Below are 20330 nucleotides of genomic sequence, written 5' to 3' on the forward strand. Positions count from 1 at the left end.
GTTCATGACCTTTACTTATACGAGTTGCGATGAAGAAGAATCATGTTACTTTTGCTGCTTAATGCTGAATGCCAAATATGAATCTTTGTGGTGCTTAAATGTTAAGGTTTGAGGCAAGGGATTTACTGGCAGAAAGATCACTGAATTCAAAGGTGTGATGGGTCAGATAAAGGAGAAAAGCAGAAGTGGTTAATGACGAAAAGTACAGAGCAGGTGCATCCAGGTACTTTGGCTTATGAAAGTGGATTACCATATAGTCCGTGAGCCAGGGGGGTTGGTCAGTACCATCTGAGGGGAATAATGCTCATAGTGATTTTTGTCAAGGTATGCATGTCTAGAGTTAGAAAATATGTGATAGCCTTGCACCAATGGTAGCTTTATGGGTGCTATCATGCATTTTATTTTATAACACTAGGCGAAAATGACATGGGTCAATCTATAAAAACATACTATTAACCCCCCCAAAAAAATATACAAAAGGTTTTTCAATTGGTTCTGGTACGTCTAGGCATGCTTAAGAACATACAAAAAAATCTAAGAAATTATATTTCTCGTAAAGCCATCATTTTCAAGATGGCGTCCAATATGACTGCCATGAGCTTAAATGGCTTTATGATACTGTTCAACCTAGAAAGGTGGTTTTGGTGTCTAAAACTAGGTTTTAGGGTTCAAGAAATATGTCTGAATCAGTGAAATTACCATCAGTTAATTATTTATTGCCAAATCAAAGATGGTGTCCATCCCATGGTGATGTTCCATTGTACAAAATTATGTTAAAAACAACAAAATATTGCAGTTGTGTGAGGGAATCTGTGAACTTATGGTGATTCATATGGGGACCTGGGGCGGGGGGGCGTTCATAGGTGTAGAATCTATTTCTTCTGTTATATTTTCACTTGCTGGTCAGTCTTTGGCCTATGTGCTAAAGGTCAGGTCAAGGTCTCTCTCGCACCTTATCGTCCAACCAGGTGTCCAAGCAGGCAGCAGATATGGTCACTGGTTGACATGTACAGTAGGCCCTATTCACCTCACAATTGACATGGAGCCGTTTGTTGACACCTTGCAGGTATGGAATCAGCCAGAAAAGCTCTATAATGTAATTGTGCATCCCGGTGGGATGCATGTTATACAGTCATTCTTCAGCTGCATTGCAAAACTGATGCAAGGTTCAGCACTGGAAGTGGAAATGCATGTGTGCAGAACATGACAGGCAAGTTCAGTGGTCAGTCCTGAGTCAGCAGCATTGTTGAAGTGGTTTCTCTAAACTTGGCCAAAGACATTTGAACAGATACAGCAGTAGCCTACCTGGACACTGCGCATTTCCATCCTACTGGCTGACAGTGGGTAGACAACTTCTTCCTATACTTCACATCCACCAGTTTGAATGTGCAGGGAGACACATTGACATTAACTTCACCTTTTCTCTCATGAAGCACATGACTGAAGCACTTCTTCCGTGCTGGCCATGTGCAGTGTGCTTGATATCTAACCCAGTGCCTGCCGAAGATGCATGTGCTCCATGCCATAGAGGCTAAGCTAGACCTTGTCTGTCAGCACCATGATGGATTCTGGATCACTGTCTCTGCTCACCAGTGTGGGGAGCAGACTGCCATAACGACCAGGAAAGATGCTGTCATGATGCATGTGAGTGGAGTGGACTGAAGCCTTCCCCAAAATGTGTGGAAACAGTAGAGGGAGAGTTGAAGCACTGGTGTGTCTTGGTCATAAAATATTGGGGTGTATCCTCACACACAGAAAGATCACCCACATGAGATGTCATCATGAAGAGTAAGAACATTAAGCAGAAGCCGTTGAGCATGTTGTACACCTTCAGTGCTGACGATAGATACTGCATTTAGTCATGATGAGGCAGACATCACCATGATTTCCTATATCCCTGATGCAGCCATCTCTGGAAAGGGTGTGATACACATGCTCAGTGATTTAACTGATGTTCTTGTCCTGTTGGTGTATTGGGGTGTATCAGGTGGACCTACAGTGTAAAGTACAGATGGAGCATTGTGATGGGACAGTCTTATATGTATGGCAAAGGCAAGATCAGAGCACACAACACTTTGCTGGCAGGGAACTTCCCAGGCTACCCTGACGTGCTGGGTGAGGTGGTTGCCACAAGTCAATGGCCCTTCCTCCAACACCGACCAACCTGTTGCACCACATGTGGGCTCATTTACAAGTGATGTTGTGGAAAGTGGCAGACCACCAAGCTCCACCTGACAAGTCGTTTGATGTCACACAATTTGGATGGGAGATCCAGGATATTCCTGTTCCTGTCATTGCTAAGGGTGACCCAGCACCGTCAGAGCTATGTGACATGGTGCAATATCAATGTAGGGCACAGAGAGTGAGAAGTACATCACTGATGTACTGTAACTGCTCTGGTGAAGATGGTTACTGATGATATGTTCATGCTACAGATGAGGAGTGATGTTAATAAGGAGGATACTTGTAAGGATGAGGTAGAACAGGATGTGGGTTGGAGAATACAGATGTAGTTGCAAAAGATACATATTTGCCGTTAGATTATATCATTTTACATTCAGGTTATTATGAATACCAGTTATTGTGACATGTTAATGACACTTTTCACAAAACAAATTGAATGAAAGTTCATCAAGTTGTTTCCATTTGTTGTTCTCCCAGAGGTCAAATTTAACCTTGACCTGACCTTTGACATGATTGACCTGATATAAAAAAAAACAGGAATGGATTCTACACATATGAAAACCCTAAAAAAGAGGTATTACACAGAGGTATTCTAAGACAAGCGGATTGCAAGTAAAACATTGCCAGGCGTGTGTTTAGTGGCCATTTTGGATATTTTCTTACACACTTGCACTATATTCTGTTTATTGGATTTCATAATACATTTCCTTAGAATCTATGTATGTAAACATGGTTTTAAATGTTTAGGTAATTTACAAAGGAACCCTTTGTGTTCCATCTTTCATTAAAACCGAAGTACATCTTATGTCACATATAGTCACTATGTTGTCACTGCCTGTAATAGAAAAATATTCTAGATATGCTAATTTTAACAACCTTTCTGAACAATATATAGTCTGAGCTTTATCCCAACCATTTTTCAGAGAGAGAGGGTCAATAATAAGAGAGAACCATCAGTTTGAAGTAGAATGCTTCATTCGGATTTTGAAAACTGTGTTTTGGCTTGTGGTTATAAAAGGAGTGATAACACACAGATAGCTACCACCGATGCAAGGCTATCACATTTTTCCTAGCTCTAGGGGTGTATACCTACCCAAAAATCACTATGAGAATTATTCCCCCCAGATGGTACTGATGACCCCATATTTGGGGTCCTGGCTCACGGACTACATCACATCCCCAAAACACAATTTGCAAAACTGGACACAAAAGAGGAACCTGACTATACTGTATGCATATCTAATGATGAAATGGATGAGAAGTTATTTGATATTGATCTGATACTTACATGAATGATGGAATTAATTGTTGGTTTTGCTATAAGTGTGGAATTGAAAACTGATTGTTTTATGTTGATGAATGACATCTGCATTTCAGTTTATGTAAAACATTACCCTTTAAAGTGATGATGGGAGATAATTAGACTGAGTTAATTGGTCACTCAAAAGACCACAAATCTAAGGAAAGACAGTAAACAATGACTCAGCAAAATCTGAGTAACGGTATACATTCTTATGATTCTAAAATCCTATGTGGACAGCACAGGTATATCAGGTTTCACCTGACTAAGCTGGAATTTGAAATAAACCCTAGGAAGATACTGCGTAGTCTAAATTAATATCAACACATTATAGTTATAATTTTAATTCACTGTAAGATGAATGTCACATGCTGCTGTGTTTATGAGCTGTTCATCTACATCAGCGCTACTCAACCCACGGCCCGCGGGCCGCATGCGGCCCCAACGCAGCGTCTTGGCGGCCCCTCATGGTCAAACCAAAAAAAAAAAAAAGTAGGAGTTGGCAACCCTAACCTTGCCATACCTTAGCTTTTTCTGAACTGATGCCACTGGACATACACACAAAATAAACAGGTACAGTGAAAAGAATATGATGTCAAAATGTACATTTTCTTATAACAATAACAATGCGTAGTGTGTGTTACAAAATCGAAAAATCCAAAATAGGACAGTCATTTTTAGCTTGCGGCCCCTTGGACTTTTGGTATTTTGCTGAGTGGCCCCTGAGCCATCTTAAGTTGAGTAGCCCTGATCTACATACTAGTAGCTGGATGTGTGCTGCTTTGATTTCATGAATAAAACAGAATAAACACTTACACTTCCTCAGACCTGGTTTCAGCCTCTTCTCTCCACTATGGTCGACACTATGGGTGGGGGGGAGACAAAGTCAAGCCTGCATGTTGTCTTTGATGAAAAAAGCTATTAGCGACATATATTTGCATATTGGCAACAGGTCTCTCCATACCTTAGAGTCTCCAGTGGTAGAGTAGACAGTAGATCCACTCCGTTTCCTAGATGATTGTAGTTCAACTCCAACACTTTTAGATGGGAGTTGGATTTCAGAGCTGAGACCAGATAAGAACAGCCTTCCTCTGAGACCATACAGGCTGACAACCTATACGCACGCGCACACACACACACACACACACACACACACACACACACACACACACACACACACACACACACACACACACACACACAGGTTATCTCTATTAATACAATCGCTAAAGGGGTAGGGCATATATTACCGTTTTCTCTGCTATGTTGCAGCTATGTTCGAGCAGACCACCTGTCCAATTTCCTATACAGTTTAGCCAAAAAATCGATCATGCCTGTCGCCTTTGGATAGTGTACTTTTAAATGTTATGCATGCATTTGTTTTTGTTCTTTCGGACATATTTTCGCTCAGTTACGCACCACTCGGGGTCCATTCGGCCTATGGGATCTGTTATCAGTATTACGCTCATGGCCTGTGTTGTCATGGTTACGGTGTAACCGCAGGCTATGGGATTAGACTGTGACAACGGGAGCACAGCTTTAGGCAACTTCACAGCCTCACAGCTAAAAAGTTGAAAAGGAGTCTTTACTCATTAGTCAATCTTTACTCATTGACGCAAATGAGCAGAGCATCGCCTAATTTGCGATCTCACAGTGAGTCAGAAAGTACATTATTTCAAGTATTTTCACGTTGAAAAACAACACGAGCCGGCCGGGACAAAAGAACCTTTCTCTCTCTATGACAACGAAGGCGGATCTACCGTGTGTGTGTGTGTGTGTGTGTGTGTGTGTGTGTGTGTGAGAGAGAGAGTCAGAGGAATACACCGACAGCTGTCGTCTTACCACCATAAGAGCAATGCCATAATTAACATTTAAACACAAGACAGCAACTAACTTTCTCTCTCAAAGTGTAACTAAGCATATAGGCTACTGTGTGCTTTATCAACCCATGTAGCGATCAGCTGTTTCGCTGTGTGCTCTTGCGTCTGTCTCTGTCTCCGGCTTCAGACAGCAGCCATAAATGTAACTTTGAAAAGTTAATCAGTGTAACTTAAGCGACAGAAGTGCTGGTATTTAACGACATGGCTTGCTTGCCACTTGTCATATTTTCCTCACAGACGCACAAATTCGTTCCAAGTATTACATTTTATTTTCTGCTTCAAAGCCAAATGAAGCGTAGTGTACCTGTGAGATGTGAGTGGCATTTGACTTCTTTTTAAACCCTCATCAGAACAGAAGTAAAATCCTCAGTCGGCTCAGTGTTTATATAGGCTATAATGTTTTACTCAACAGTGTAAATGTAACCATTTCCTAAACCCTGTTTTTTGGCCTGTAAACCAAACGTGTGTAGCCAACATGTGAGGTGTGAAATGTTAATCGATATGCAGGCCAGGCTACTAGAAATGAGGGCTGCATAGCGGCCAGAACCTCTAGTTTCAATACAATTCTGCTGCTTGTCTGGATCTTATATCATATAAAATAGACCTCTATGTGCAGCTACTAATATAGCTACTAATAGCTACCTCCTCCTGCTTCCATTATTGATGGCACGAATGGAAGTAGGTACAAATGATCATTTGTACCTATTGTTTTTAGCCGCAGGGGTCTTTAACCTTTGGCCGGAACACACCATTTCAGTATTGAAATCAAATTTCAGACGATTATCAATAATGGAGCCGAGATATTTATAAGTGGTTACCAAATCCACTGTCTGGCCATTTATGACACTACTCTGAGGAGCTGGTGGAGATCGTCTAAAATCAATACACATGTCTTTAGTCTTTGTGACATTAAGTGAATACGCTAAAATGCCACAGGAATGCTGCCAGAAGCTGGTTCCTGGCTATGCATCACGTTTACAGCAGGTCATAATACATTGTGTGCTCTACGATGTATTAAAAAACAAGGGAACCAGGAGACCTGGTACTGCCAGACCCCTAGTGGTTGTAATCTGAATGGCCGGACTTCGCATGGCGTGTGTGCAGAGGAAAAGAGGGACAGACCGAGGAAAAGAGGGACAGACCGACCGACAAAGCCTCATGTAGGCCGACCCTCTGGGTCTGGCAATAAACAGAGAAAAAAAACACATTTTCCTGTGTTTTACCATGTATTTTTGAGAGAAACATGCTATTTTCAAACATCAGACAACAAATGTCAACAAGGTCGCGATGATCTCATTGACATTTGTGAAACCACACATGAAAACTCTAAGTGATTAGCAACCATCAGGGGATCAATCATACTGGAGATGAATATTCTGTGACCACTTGAAAAGGTAAGAAAATAGCAAAATCCTGGCACGGGGACAATACAGCCAGAAATAAGTCTGGCACTGAATGAGTTAAAGACACTTGACATGAAGGATTTGAATAATTCTGATACGGCAATAGTCATTAAAAGTGTCATTTTGTGTTGAATTTGGAGAAATCACTCATAATATTAGTTGTGTTGAGCTATTTACACAGTTCTTGTTTGATTTGTTTATTTCATACAGTTGACAGTTTGTGAAATTTGCTAATAAACCAGATTTGCAGTGGGGTTTGAATCATTTCAAGTGCAACCGTAACTATCCCTAACCCTAACCTCACACTAACCTAATGTTAGTCGGACTATTGGGATGTTGTAATAATAGGAGGTCTTTGTCTTTGCTCTTCCTGTTGCCATTTTCTATAGAAATGACAGACCAGTAAGAATACATTTGTACGTCCCTTGATGGCCTCTCCCTCTTCACATAAGAATCACAGACACCCCCACCACCGCCAACACAGAAAGACAAAACAAGTGAATTAATTCAGGTAAGCTCCATGTGTCTTTACTCCAGAATTAAAAGGGTCACCTGTTGAACAGGAAAGGGAATACTGACCTGAGTTTCTCCAGTGTACAGTGTGGACTCCCCAGTCCTTCAGAGAGTTCTTTTACTCCGGAATCCTTTATATCATTGTCGTTGAGGTCCATTTCCTTCAAACTAGAGGAGCTGGAGCTGAGAACTTTTGATATCTCCTTACAGCATCTCTCTGAAAGGTTACAGCCACTCAGCCTGGAAAACAGTAATGTTCTAATTACTGTTCATGATGAAACCAATATGTTCACATAATACATGAAACATGCATTTATTAGAATTAGTGTAAAGAAAATACAGAATTGCAACATTGGATGCAAGTTTTAAAATGTTTAAATTAAGAAATGTATACCTTATATTTTAACTATTTTATAATTATTTTTATATATATATATATATATATATATATATATCATTCTAAAATCCATATTGTCTTTTGTCTGTTCTAACGCAGCCATTGTCGAGGGGGTGTGTCACGAGTCACGACGACACACACACACACACACACCCACACCGTCTCACGCAGGCAGATGACACACTCCGGCTATAAGAGAAAATAATGATGGCGGCGGCTTCAAACTTGCAAGAAGTTAAACGCAAACTACAGGCCAGAGAATATAGTGAACAGAAGAAGGGAACAGCCCCAGGAACATCGTCAGATGTGTGGGAAAGTTTTGTTTTGATTGTGGACGGGGAGGGTAAAAAGGTCGGTGCAACGAAATGCACAAAATGCGACACACTGCTGTGTTATGATGCAGTGAAGACGGGCACTTCCTCCATGAAAAAACACCGGGCGAAATCATGCAAAAGAAAAGAGGCTAACGCTGGGACTAGTACTGGCCAAAGTCAAAGTAACATGACCGCCTTTGTTCGCAGTGCAGTGCCGACCAAGCGTAAAGGTACCTTTCTCGACAACTGTATAAAAGTCTGTGCAAAGGATTTGCGACCATTCCGGATGTTTGCGACCCCAGCATTCCATCAACTTGCACAGAATTTAGTGGACACGGGGGCGGTGTATGGACACTGCAACGTGGACGAGTTGATACCGTCTCCCTTTACTATCTCCCGTGCCACACAGGATAAATGCAAAAGTCTGAAAACAGCCCTTCTCCCTGAAGTTCAACAGTGTATTGCTAGGGCCATGGCTTGTGGAGCCTCCACTGATATGTGGACCGATGACTTCAGGAAGGTTAGTTACACTTGCATCACTCTGCACTTCATAAATGAAGACTGGAAGTTTCAGAGTCGAGTTATATGTACGGCTGCTTTCCCATGCCAGTCAAAGAAGACTGCTGTTAACATCAAGAACGAACTCCTTAAACAGTTAAGTGAGTTCGGGCTCTCACAAGAGGAGATCGACTCACTTGTGTTCGTTAGTGACCAAGCAGCTAACGTACAGGCTGCATTATCGCGTTGGAAACACGAGAGCTGCAATGCACATGTTATTAACACAGTGCTCAAACACACGTTCAAGACGGTTGACGATGATGAGGAGGAGGAAGATCTGGAAGAAGTGAGAGCGTGTCTGACGCAGAGCAAAGCACTAACAACCTTTTTCAAGCATTCTGGATTACAGCTGCAGCTTCCACGGTCCCTTAAACAGGAGTGTGAGACTCGATGGAACACAAAGCTTGCCATGATAGAGTCCATACACAACTGCTTCGCTGATATCCAGCACATTCTCCTGGCCAGGTCAGAAATGCACAGAACGAGTAACATCACAAAAGAAATGCTCGAGATGTTGATTCGTTTTCTGACTCCTTTCAAAAAGGCAACTGATGAGCTCAGTGGATCGAATTACCCAACCATCAACCTGCTGGCTCTGTGGAAATCGACTCTCCTGACCCACTGTGAGATTACACCAGCAGACCCTAAGCCACTGGAAATCCTGAAAAACAGGTGCAAAAATCTTCTTACTGCTCGTATTACACGCAAAGCTGGCTGTGATGCTATCGCCAAAGTTTAAACAACTCAGGATGTTCACCAGAGAGGAAAGGGATCAGATCTATCAACTTGCTCGTGATGAGGTGGCCAAGTTTCCACGTGAAGTCCATGTCCGTGAAGAACCCGCTGACGTTGAAGTTGTGGCAGCAGAAGGCTTGGAGCCGGAGGCCCCAGTCTTTAGCCAGTGGGAGGATGTCCAGGAAGCTGCCGTTGACGCAGAGGATGAGGTGGACACTTATTTGAATCACAAATCGACCGTGGCAGATGACAAAGACATATTAGAATTCTGGAAAAACCATGGACAACTCTTTCCAACAATGGCCAGACTTGCAAAGAAGACCCTGTGTGTTCCTGCTTCCAGTGTCAGCTGCGAGGCTGCTTTCAGCGTCTCTGGACGGGCCCTGGAGAATAGACGGACCTCACTCAGTACAGCAAGTGTCAACGCGTTGCTGTTCTTAAACAGCAACTTCGAATAAGGTGAGAACCATGTATTATATTAACCTTTTATTATTAGCTAACCGTATAATGTGCCGTCTTAGAGTTTTATAATTTATTATATTTATTATAGCTACTTTTCTCTCATTAGATGCCATCGCCAGCCACGGAGCAGTGCAACTGTCCAGTCTGTCATGCCAAAAGGAGATCGACCAGAGAAGATTCTCGTGCTCAGTATTTTTGTTTTTGCTATTTTATTTGCACTAAAGTATAACGTTTGTTTCTTAATTTTTTTTCTACCACAAATGAAGGCTGTTGTGTTTTGTCACGTTACAAATGTATATTTAGCTTGATTGTTTGAGGCCTTTTTGTTATTTTTTGTATTGGTTATTACAGACTAGACCTACAGAATGTACAGATAATTTTCTGTTTCAGTATTGTGTTGAACTTTTGACTGTGAGCCTTTTTCAGTAGGCAATATTGCTATACTAGTAAGCCTAGGCCCTAGGCTATGTGTCAGTGCGTGAGTTCCGTGGCACTTTATTATTTAGGCCTCTAAATATAAGGCCTAGTAGGCCTACTAACTTAAGGCCTAGTTGAAATGTGTGTGTGAAACTGGAAACTATACGGAAAGGACCATTCGTTTAAAAAAAAACTTTGTAAAAAAAACCTTGAGAGTATAGTATCTGGCTGCTGCCACTTTAGTTTCGTTGGCCTACTTGAAATGTGTGTGGGGAAAGGAAACCACAAAAGAACAAAACTGTTAAAAAAGAGAACATTAATATAAGGCCTCTGTCTATCTAAGGCTTGATTGAAATGTGTGTGGAAATAGTGGTAACTAAGGAAAGCACCATTCGTTAAAAAAATCTTTATCTGCTGCCACTTTCATTGGCCTACTTGAAATATGTGCATGTGTGGAAAGGAACCCACCATTTGTTTAAAAAAAAAGAAATGTTAAGAACATTACAGTTCAAATAAGACCCAAAAACAAATGTGACTGCTGCTGCTGCCATTTTCGATGTCTTAATAATAAAGCTGGGTTTTCTTGCAACTTTGTGTCTTTTATCTTTAAAGTTATACTTATATCTGTGTATGTGTACTTGTGTAGTAGGGTAGGCCCAATCAGACTACTGGTTCATTACTATGCTACAGCAGCTTATATTTAATTGTGTGTACACTCTAAAATCAATATAGTCTGTTCTCTCATATTGCATGAGCCATGTTTAACATTAACAGCACATGAATGAAATGCCAAATCCAATCTCAAGAGGAGTGCAGCGAACAGCGTGGCCGTGGAGTTGTGGACGTCGTGGAGCCCTGGTGGGACAGACACCGTTCTGTGGACTGGACTTGGTTGGAGGTTTAATTTAGAGATGAAACATAGGTTAAAGATTAGCCACCGCGAGAAGCAGTGGTGGAAAAAGTACTCACATGTTTTGTATTAAGTCTCAATACTGAAATGTAGAAATACTCTGCACAAGTAAAAGTCCGGAATTAAAAGTTTACTTGAGTAAAAGTATTGGTATCAAAATGTACTTGTCTTAAAGTACCAAAAGTGGAAAATACAAATTATGCAGAATGTCCCATTTCACATGTTTGCAAATGTATAAAAATCTTTTGAAAAATAGCAGATCTACAATACATGGCAAGCTCACAATGCAATGCATAGATCGGCTATTTTCAAATGTCCGAAATATATAGGGCTGAGTGGTTGATGTATGTTTTGTAATATAGTCAAAATCTACAAAGTAACAAGTAACTAATGTTTTCAAGTACTCAGTGTTACAATGCTGATTTGGTATGTGGTAGGTTGCACTGTATTTTAATGACGTGACGCGCACGTCGCTTAACACCTACAACAGGACAGGTCATACAATGGACAATTTATATGCATTCTAGGCTCATTCCTATGTTAATTTATTGGTTGAGCTGGGGGGATATGAAAGTCTGTGAAAACGTATAGCTGTTCAACTTCTGCATGACGCAACCCTCCGCTGTAGCTCGCCTCGGAGAGGCGGGGGAGGGTGGCGCTGAGACGACCGGACCAGACCAGTCTCGATGTTATGGAGAAAATATGCATAATATAGCATCGGACCGTTTCGGGTCTAAAGACCCAGCCGGATCGGCTCCATTTCCCCCGGGTCCATTTAAGATCGGGTCCAAATTTAATCGGCTCCGTTTCGGACCGGGTCTAATTTTAATCGGCTCCTTTTCGGACCGGGTCTAATTTTAATCGGCTCCGTTTCGGACCGGATCCATTTAAGATTGGGTCCAAATTTAATCGGCTCCGTTTCGGACCGGGTCTAATTTTAATCGGCTCCGTTTCGGACCGGATCCAATCATTCTCGGTGCCGTTTCGGGTAGGGTCCAATAAATTAGATTTCTTTCTAGGGTCCGTTCGGTTCGGTTCAAATATCCTCGGATCCGTTTCGGTTCGGGTCCCATTTTTTGGACCCATGCTACCCTCTAACACACACACACAACTGAGTGAAAAATACAAGGTTTCTCTACAACCTTTTGTTTCCACTACTTTTGAATGCTATCCACCACTAGCCTGGCGTAGACAGACTATATCACTGCGTGGATATGAGTCTGGTGCTTCTATGAGGAAGTTTTTTTTCCAAGGGGGCGGGATCAAAACAATGACTCTCGACGCAATTGGTTAGACCTACAAACCAACTACCAATTACAGTCTCACATATTCGAATACTGGGCCCTGATTGGTTACCCACGTCTTCTGGAGCAGGAAATGGATTCTCTATGGAGCGGTGCCAGACCCAAATCGCTGAGTGCATTTTTTTTTGCACTCGCAGATTCGTCTGGTCCCAGGCTAATCCACCACCTCACACATTCAAATAAGATGTACAATCTGATATTCCACTTAAAATCACATTTTCTATGGTCAATGACTAAACGTTTCCTCTATTTTCATTCACTCTGACTCATAATATCTTTATGCTTTCACCTGCAAGGATGCAATACTACACTTGAAGAGGGGAGTTATTATCCGCTCTACAAGCTCACAACATGCGACATGATGTGGACTTTTCGCTATTTGTCCACACACATAAGGGGCGGCCATAGCTGAGTGGTTAGTGAGCCCGCCTAGGGAGCCAGAGGCCCTGGTTGCCCCAGGTACGATTCCAGGCCACGCCAGCATATGTGTCGATGAAATGAAATTTGTCCCTGAGCAAGACTCTTAACCCCTAATTGCTCACAGGCCCTCATTGGAAGCAAGCCCGCAAGGACTTTCATGAACGTCCTGTTAAAAGGAAAAAGGAATTATACACACACACACAGGTGTAACTGGCATTGAAATGTTAATCGATATGCGGGCCAGGCCACTAGAACCTCTAGTTTCAATACCATTCCGTTGCTTGTCTGGATCTTATATCATAAAAAACAGACCTCTACGTGAAGCTAAGGGCTGATTCTGGATCAGTTTGTCTGATGGGTCTTGGTCCATATAAAGGTAAAATGGTGTGACTGGGGGTTGCAGAACACAAACCCAAGGATTTTAGTGAGCTGGAGGCAACTATACATGAGGAATGAGCTAAAATGCCACATGAATGCTGCCAGAAGCTGGTTCCTGGCTATGCATCACGTTTGCAGCAGGTCATAATAGCAAAACTGTGCTCTACGAAGTATTAAAGACACTTGGGGCACTTGGGACACTAGACAGGCAGTGGCTCAGGGGTAGAGTGGCCGGATGGTGGCTGGATGGGAACCGCAAGGTTCCCAGTTCGATCCCGGGCTCCCCCAGAGTCAGTGTCGAAGTGTCCTTGAGCAAGACGCTGAACCCCTAATTGCTCCCGATGAGCAGGTTGGTGCCTTGTATGGTTTCCTCCGCCATCGGTGTGTGTGAATGTGTGTGTGAATGTGTGAATGTAATGCACAATCTATGTAAAGCGCTTTGGATAAAAGCGCTATATAAATGCACCATTTACCATTTACTTGACATGAAAAACTTGAATAATTCTGACACTGCAATAGTCATTAAAAGTGGCATTTTGTGTTGAATTTGGAGAAACCACTCATAATATTAGTTGTGTTGAGATATTTACACAGTTCTTGTTTGATTTGTTTATTTCATACAGTTGACAATTTGTGAAATTTGCCAATAAACCAGATTTGCAGTAAGGATAAGGATAAGGATAATTCCTTTTAACAGGTCGTTCATGAAAGTCCTTGCGGTCTTGTTTCCAATGAGAACCTGTGAGCAATTGGGGTTAAGAGTCTTGCTCAGGGACAAATTTCATATCATCGGCGCATATGCTGGGATAGCCTGGAATCGAACCTGGGGCAACCAGGGGTAGCTGGTTCCCTAGGCGGGCTCACTAACCACTCAGCTATGGCCGCCCCAGTGGGGTTTGAATCATTTCGAGTGCAACCGCAACTATCCCTATCCCTAACCCTAACGTTACACTAACCTAATGTTTGTCGGACTATTGGGATGTCGGAATAATAGGAGGTCGGAATTATGAGCGGACCCCCGTTTTAATATGGAGCTATTGGAGACAATATTCAATGAATCAGTGATTCAAACTTAAGTAGTAGTAAGTAGTAAGTATTGTCTTTGCTCTTCCTGTTGGCATTTTCTATTGAAATGACAGACCAATAAGAATACATTTGTACTCTTGATGCCCCGTCCCTCTTCACATAAGAATCACAGACACCCAAACCACCAACATCAACACAGAAAGACCAAAAAAGTAAATTAATTCAGGTAAGCTCATGTGTCTTTACTCCAGAATTAGTCACCTGTTGAACAGCATCAGGAATACTGACCTGAGTGTCTCCAGTGTACAGTGTGGACTCCCCAGTCCTTCAGAGAGTCCTTTTACGCCGGAATCCTGCAGATCATTGTCATTGAGGTCCATTTCCTTCAAACTAGAGGAGCTGGAGCTGAGAACTTTTGATATCTCCTTACAGCATCTCCCTGAAAGGTTACAGCCACTCAGCCTGGAAAACAGTAATGTTCTAATTACTGTTCATGATGAAACCAATATGTTCACATAATACATGAAACATCCATTTATTAGAATTAGTGTAAAGATAATACAGAATTGCAACTTTTAATGCAAGTTTTAAAATGTTTAAATACAAAAATGTATACCTTATATTTTAACAATCTTATAATTATTTTATCATTATGTTTTCATTCCCATTCCATCAATTTCTTTGCATGTTTATCTGTCAGTAAAATAAATTGTGAAAGTTCTGTCTGTTTTTTACAACTGTGTTGTGCATGCACGCACGCGCGCACACACACACACACACACACCCACACACACACACACACACACACACACACACACACACACACACACACACACACACACACACACACACACACACAAATCTTGCTATGCAAATTTACAAACTTTGTAATGGTAACGTTGATTTAACACCATACGGGAGGAAAGCCCTGTTGAAAACACTGAGCTGTCTAATGGCTGCTGGTCAAACTGAGTGAAGAATAATAGGTTTCTCTACAACCTTTTTATGTTTCCACTACTTTTGAATGCTATCCACCACCTCACACATTAAAATAAGATGTACAATCTGATATTCCACTTAAAATCACATTTTCTATGGTAAATGACTAAACGTTTCCTCTATTTTCATTCACTCTGACTCATAATATCTTTATGCTTTCACCTGCAAGGATGCAATACTACACTTGAAGAGGGGAGTTATTATCCGCTCTACAAGCTCACAACATGCGACATGATGTGGACTTGTAGATCAACTATTTTCGCTATTTGTCACACACACGCACGCACGCACACACACACACACACACACACACACACACACACACACACACACACACACACACACACACACACACACACACACAGCAGATCTACAAGCTCACAACACAAAGTAGTGTGCTGTGAGCTTGTAGATCTGCCATTTTCACTATTTGTCATATGACAAAGAATATCGGGCTTAAACGGTTAAATGCTTGTATTTTCTTTCCTATAACAGAACAATGGCATTGTATATTAAATGTATGAAGTTATCAGTTCACTTACACAGCTCTATTGGAGAATTTGACCACTGGCAGCAGCCCCAGAAGACCCTCTTCTGAAGGATGGTATCTCTTCAGGTCAAACACATCCAGATCCTTTCCTGATGACAGCACCATGGTGGCTATAGCTGACCACTGAGCAGGAGAGAATTTCCGTTTGGAGAGATCTACTCTCAGGAACCTTTGGACCTCCTCCACCAGAGAATCATCATTCATCTCATTCAGACAGTGGAACAGATTGATGCTTCTCTCTGTAGAGTCATTGTTCCCGATCTTATCCTTGATGTACTTGACTGTTTGCCATTTTGACTGTGATCTGCTTCCTGTCTGTCCCAACAGTCTTTGTACGAGCTTCTGATTGGTCTCCACTGAGAGACCCAGCAGGAAACGGAGGAACAAGTCCCAGTGTCCATTTGGACTCTTTAAGGCCTTGTCTACAGCACTCCGGTAGAGGTGATACATGTTAGGTTTAGATGAGGTTGTTTGTGGCTCTGACAGTAGGTTGACATCACTGTTGATGAATGTGATGAAGACATGAAGAGCAGCCAGAAACTCCTGAACGCTCAGATGGACAAAGCAGAACACAGTGTCCTCTTCCATTACATGCTCCTCTTTGAAGATCTGCGTGAACATTCCTGTGTGTACCGCTGCATCACTGCTTTCAATACCACACTCTGTCAGGTCTTCTTCATAGAAGATCAGGTTGCCTTTCTCCAGCTGTTCAAAAGCCAGTTTTGCCAGAGACAGAATGACTGGACGGATTTCTGTCACAAAATCAGAATGATATTTGACACTTTTCTTGTTGCTTGCTTGTTTGGACAGAACCTTCATGAAGTGGATGTACATATTAGTCAAGGTCTTCGGCAGCGCCAAAGGTCTTTGCCAGCGCCAAAGACCTCGACTTCTCAGCATGTCTTCCAGAACTTTAGCAGTGATCCAACAGAAGACTGGGATGTGGCACATAATGTGAAGGCTTCGTGATGTCTGGATGTGTGAGATGATTGTTCTGGCCTGGTTCTTGTCACTGACTCTCTTCATGAAGTACTCCTCCTTCTGGGGGTCAGTGAAGCCTCTCACCTCTGTCACCCTGTCCACATACTCATCTGGGATCAGAGTGGCTGCTGCAGGTCGTGTCGTTATCCAGATGCGAGCAGAGGGAAGCATGTTTCCCTTGATGAGGTTTATCAACAACATGTCCACTGAGGTTGGCTTTGTGACATCAGTCCAGATTTCATTGTTCTGGAAGTGTAGAGGAATCCGACACTCATCTAATCCATCAAAGATGAAGACAACTTTGGACCGTTTAAAGCTGGAGATGACTTCTTCCTCGATTCCACCAAAAAAGTGACGAAGGAGGCCTACCAAGCTGAAATTCTTCCCCTCCTCCAAATTCAGTGCTCGGAAAGTGAAAGGAAATACAAAGTCGAAATTGTTGTTCGCTTTGTCTTCTGCCCAGTCCAGAGTGTATTTCTGAGTTAAGACTGTTTTACCAATGCCAGCCACTCCCTTCGTCATCACTGTTCTTGGTTGATATTCTCCAGGTAAAGGTTCAAAGATGTTTTCTAATTTGATTGGTGTTTCTGGTCCGGCTGTTTTCCTGGATGCTGTTTCAATCTGTCTGACCTCATGTTCCTGATTGACCTCTCCACTCCCTCCCTCTGTGATGTAAACCTCTGTATAGATCTTATTCAGAAGTGTTTTTTCCCCTTTTTTTGTGATCCACTCCAACAAACACTGAAACTTGTTCTTCAGAATAGACTTGAGTTGATGTTGATACGAAAGAGCAGGAATGTCTAAATGATAAAAGAACAGAGGACATCGTTAACTTCATGTTATGGTACATATGGTCCTCCAATGACAGGTCTTGGTAATTCTATCATGTGTCTGCTGCTGTAGATGTTGGTCTACGGAAGTCTTCCATTTAATGTCAGATTATCAAAATTATTGACTATGATTAACCACTTATATATACCTATATTACCAAATATATTTATAAGAAAATGTATACATAATTTGGAAAATGTGGCCAAAACAGGAATGCCAGGATATGGTTAAACAATAGTTGAAGATTAGGGCTTCCTGATGCTATGTGAATCATCACTAGCATTATGTTATCACAATTAATCACAGTGAACACACGCTCGCACATGTGCACGCGCACACACACACACGCACACGCACGCACGCACGCACGCACGCACGCACGCACGCACGCACGCACGCACGCACGCACACACACACACACACACACACACACACACACACACACACACACACACACACACACACACACAGAAAAGCACACTCTTAGAATCATTATTATTACGTTGGATCTGTTTGTATATAATAGCAGCATTATGCCTATTATGCCTAAAATAGCAGCATTATGCCTATCTAAATCCCGAAAATAACAACAGAGTGAATGGCGCTTCCGGTTCGTTCTACCACCTGCATGCGCAGATTGCGCACTCTGCTCTGTGATGACGTCGCGCGGAAACCCATCTATAGCCTAGGGTACTTAGTTTGTTAACTGTTTTTACATTGTTTTCCAAAACAATTTGGCCTATACTTTACTTAAAAAAAGAAAATAACAAAATAAATATATACACTGGACATGGTTATTTTTCTTAAACAACAGTAATAATGTTTTGACAGAAATACTATAATGTAATATAATACTAGAAACGTTTCTGAGAAAATGTTAGTGTGCCTGCAGCTCGCTAAGTCTGTGCAACCTTGTTATCAGGAGGTATGGTCAAATACATGATTATAGTGGGGGGACATTGCAATTTGACCCACTTCCGGTTCCAGTCTCTACTATTGGATTCCTCGTACCCATAAACGAGGGGTGGGGGGCTAGGCAGCGTTTTGGGTCTCGACAACCATTTCCTGGTAAAACCGGAAGGGGTTGCAACATTGAACTACACACCCCTCAGAGAGTGTGTGGGTTAAGTTTCAAGGCAATCAGACAAACCGGAAGTTGAACCTGAAAAACCGGAAATTGTCATTTTTAATGAAATTGGAAGTGTGTGGGACCACACACCAAGTTTGGAGACGGTAGCATGCCGCAAACTGGAGTTATGGCTGTTTGAAGCCCGCCCAGCCAGCGGGCTTCAACAATTATTGTCCCCCTAGGAACAGATATGGCAGTAACTCTCCTGATATCAAATTAATTGCATTTGTGTTTAGCAGGATAATTTACTGTTATCTGCAGCCAGTTTATCTGCAGTTGGAAAGAGCAGCAGGCGCTCAAATGAGTAGAAAGTCTCAGTACAAAATGATTGATGTGTCCCCCCCCCCTATTTTCGCCGGTGCCTTACGCATTATCCCTAAACTTCTTTGCCATTTTTACTATTTTTAAAAATATTTTCAAATAGTTCAACTAGTCACAGTTCGACACGTTGTGAGCTTGTAGATTGGCTATTTGAACTAATAGTAAAAAATAGTAATAGTAAAAAACGGCAAAGAAGTTTAGGGATAATGGGTAAGGCACAGGCGAAAATAGGGTCCACAAAGTAACGAATCCACAAGCTTCGTGATGCGTTGTGAGCTTGTAGATCGGCAATTTCCGCTAGTGTGTTTGTGTGTGTGTGTGTGTGTGTGTGTGTGTGTGTGTGTGTGTGCGCTACAAATATACTGGAGTTGACCCCTGGGGTCCTTGACAACCAAGCAAGGATCTCATTCACTGGCTCGCAGCACGAGGCGTTGTGCACTGTGAGCTTGCGGTAGATCCGCAAGCTTGCAACAGCTGCTGCACATTTAGCTAATCAAGCAAGCACCTCACCTAGGCTAGCAAGCACAATGACTTGCAAATATCACTGTGTAAGCACACATGCATTTCAATGGCTACCGTATGGCAGGCACACTTAATAAATGGACATGCTGATCTGTGCGCCCAAAGAGAGAAGTAACAATATTTTAATTCTTGCTATTCTTAAAACTTCTTCTTCTTCTTCTGGCATGTCCTCTCTCACCGCATCCATAACCTCTTTGGCCTTCCTCTACCTACCCACCCCTCACCCCCCCTCTTGTTCTATCCCCAAACCTTCTAAGCTGGGCTGATACTCCATTGTAGTCATTTCACACGTACGCACGCACGCACGCACTTATAGACAGCTAGACTCTTTCATGGCACTGAACTACATATTATGTGCCATGTTTGACAATATTATATCAGCTCTCAATGCTTCATGTAAGCTAATTAGCAAGCAGAAACAAGGTGCACAATATTAAACATGGTTGGAATGTTTTGTGCCCCACTCTGTTTACAAAAAGTTCAATACAAATACATTCATTATCGTTATGAGAACTAAGATGAAATGTCTCAATTTTAAGTTGATCAACTTTAAACAGCACTCACCTTCACCTGAGACAGATGCAGCTGCTTCTTTGGGTTGTGGATGAGTGTTTCTGCTGTGAAATGTATTTTTTTTCTTCTTTAATAACTATAATGTATACAATAACTCTACCATGCTACATTACATTATAGGACCAAACATTGTCAGTAACCTCAATAGCTAAGTGAAAATACATGGCATTCGAATCAGGTGATTAGACAGGGTTCCCACAGGGTTCCCATGTCTAATAAACTA

General features: G+C 42.0%; 1 protein-coding gene across 4 annotated transcripts in view; it reads right to left on the reverse strand.

Annotated features, from left to right (window-relative positions):
* LOC308081562 (protein NLRC3-like) overlaps positions 1-20330 on the reverse strand; it is a 44974-nt gene that overhangs the window by 19404 nt on the left and 5240 nt on the right. Inside the window, exons 3-8 of one of the 4 annotated variants that reach the window (XM_080457925.1) lie at positions 20099-20151; positions 15743-17531; positions 14490-14663; positions 7347-7520; positions 4449-4598; positions 4301-4347 (exon numbers count right to left, since the gene is read on the reverse strand). In XM_080457925.1, coding sequence (XP_080314051.1) covers positions 4301-4347; positions 4449-4598; positions 7347-7520; positions 14490-14663; positions 15743-17531; positions 20099-20151 — 2387 coding nt within the window. The remainder of the gene's footprint in view (positions 1-4300; positions 4348-4448; positions 4599-7346; positions 7521-14489; positions 14664-15742; positions 17532-20098; positions 20152-20330) is intronic. The other 3 variants (XM_080457926.1, XM_080457927.1, XM_080457928.1) reach the window with 3 other exon arrangements.

The sequence above is a fragment of the Gymnoscopelus braueri genome, assembly GCF_963280865.1.
Source record: "Gymnoscopelus braueri genome assembly, contig: SCAFFOLD_298, whole genome shotgun sequence".
Classification (NCBI taxonomy): Eukaryota; Metazoa; Chordata; class Actinopteri; order Myctophiformes; family Myctophidae; genus Gymnoscopelus; species Gymnoscopelus braueri.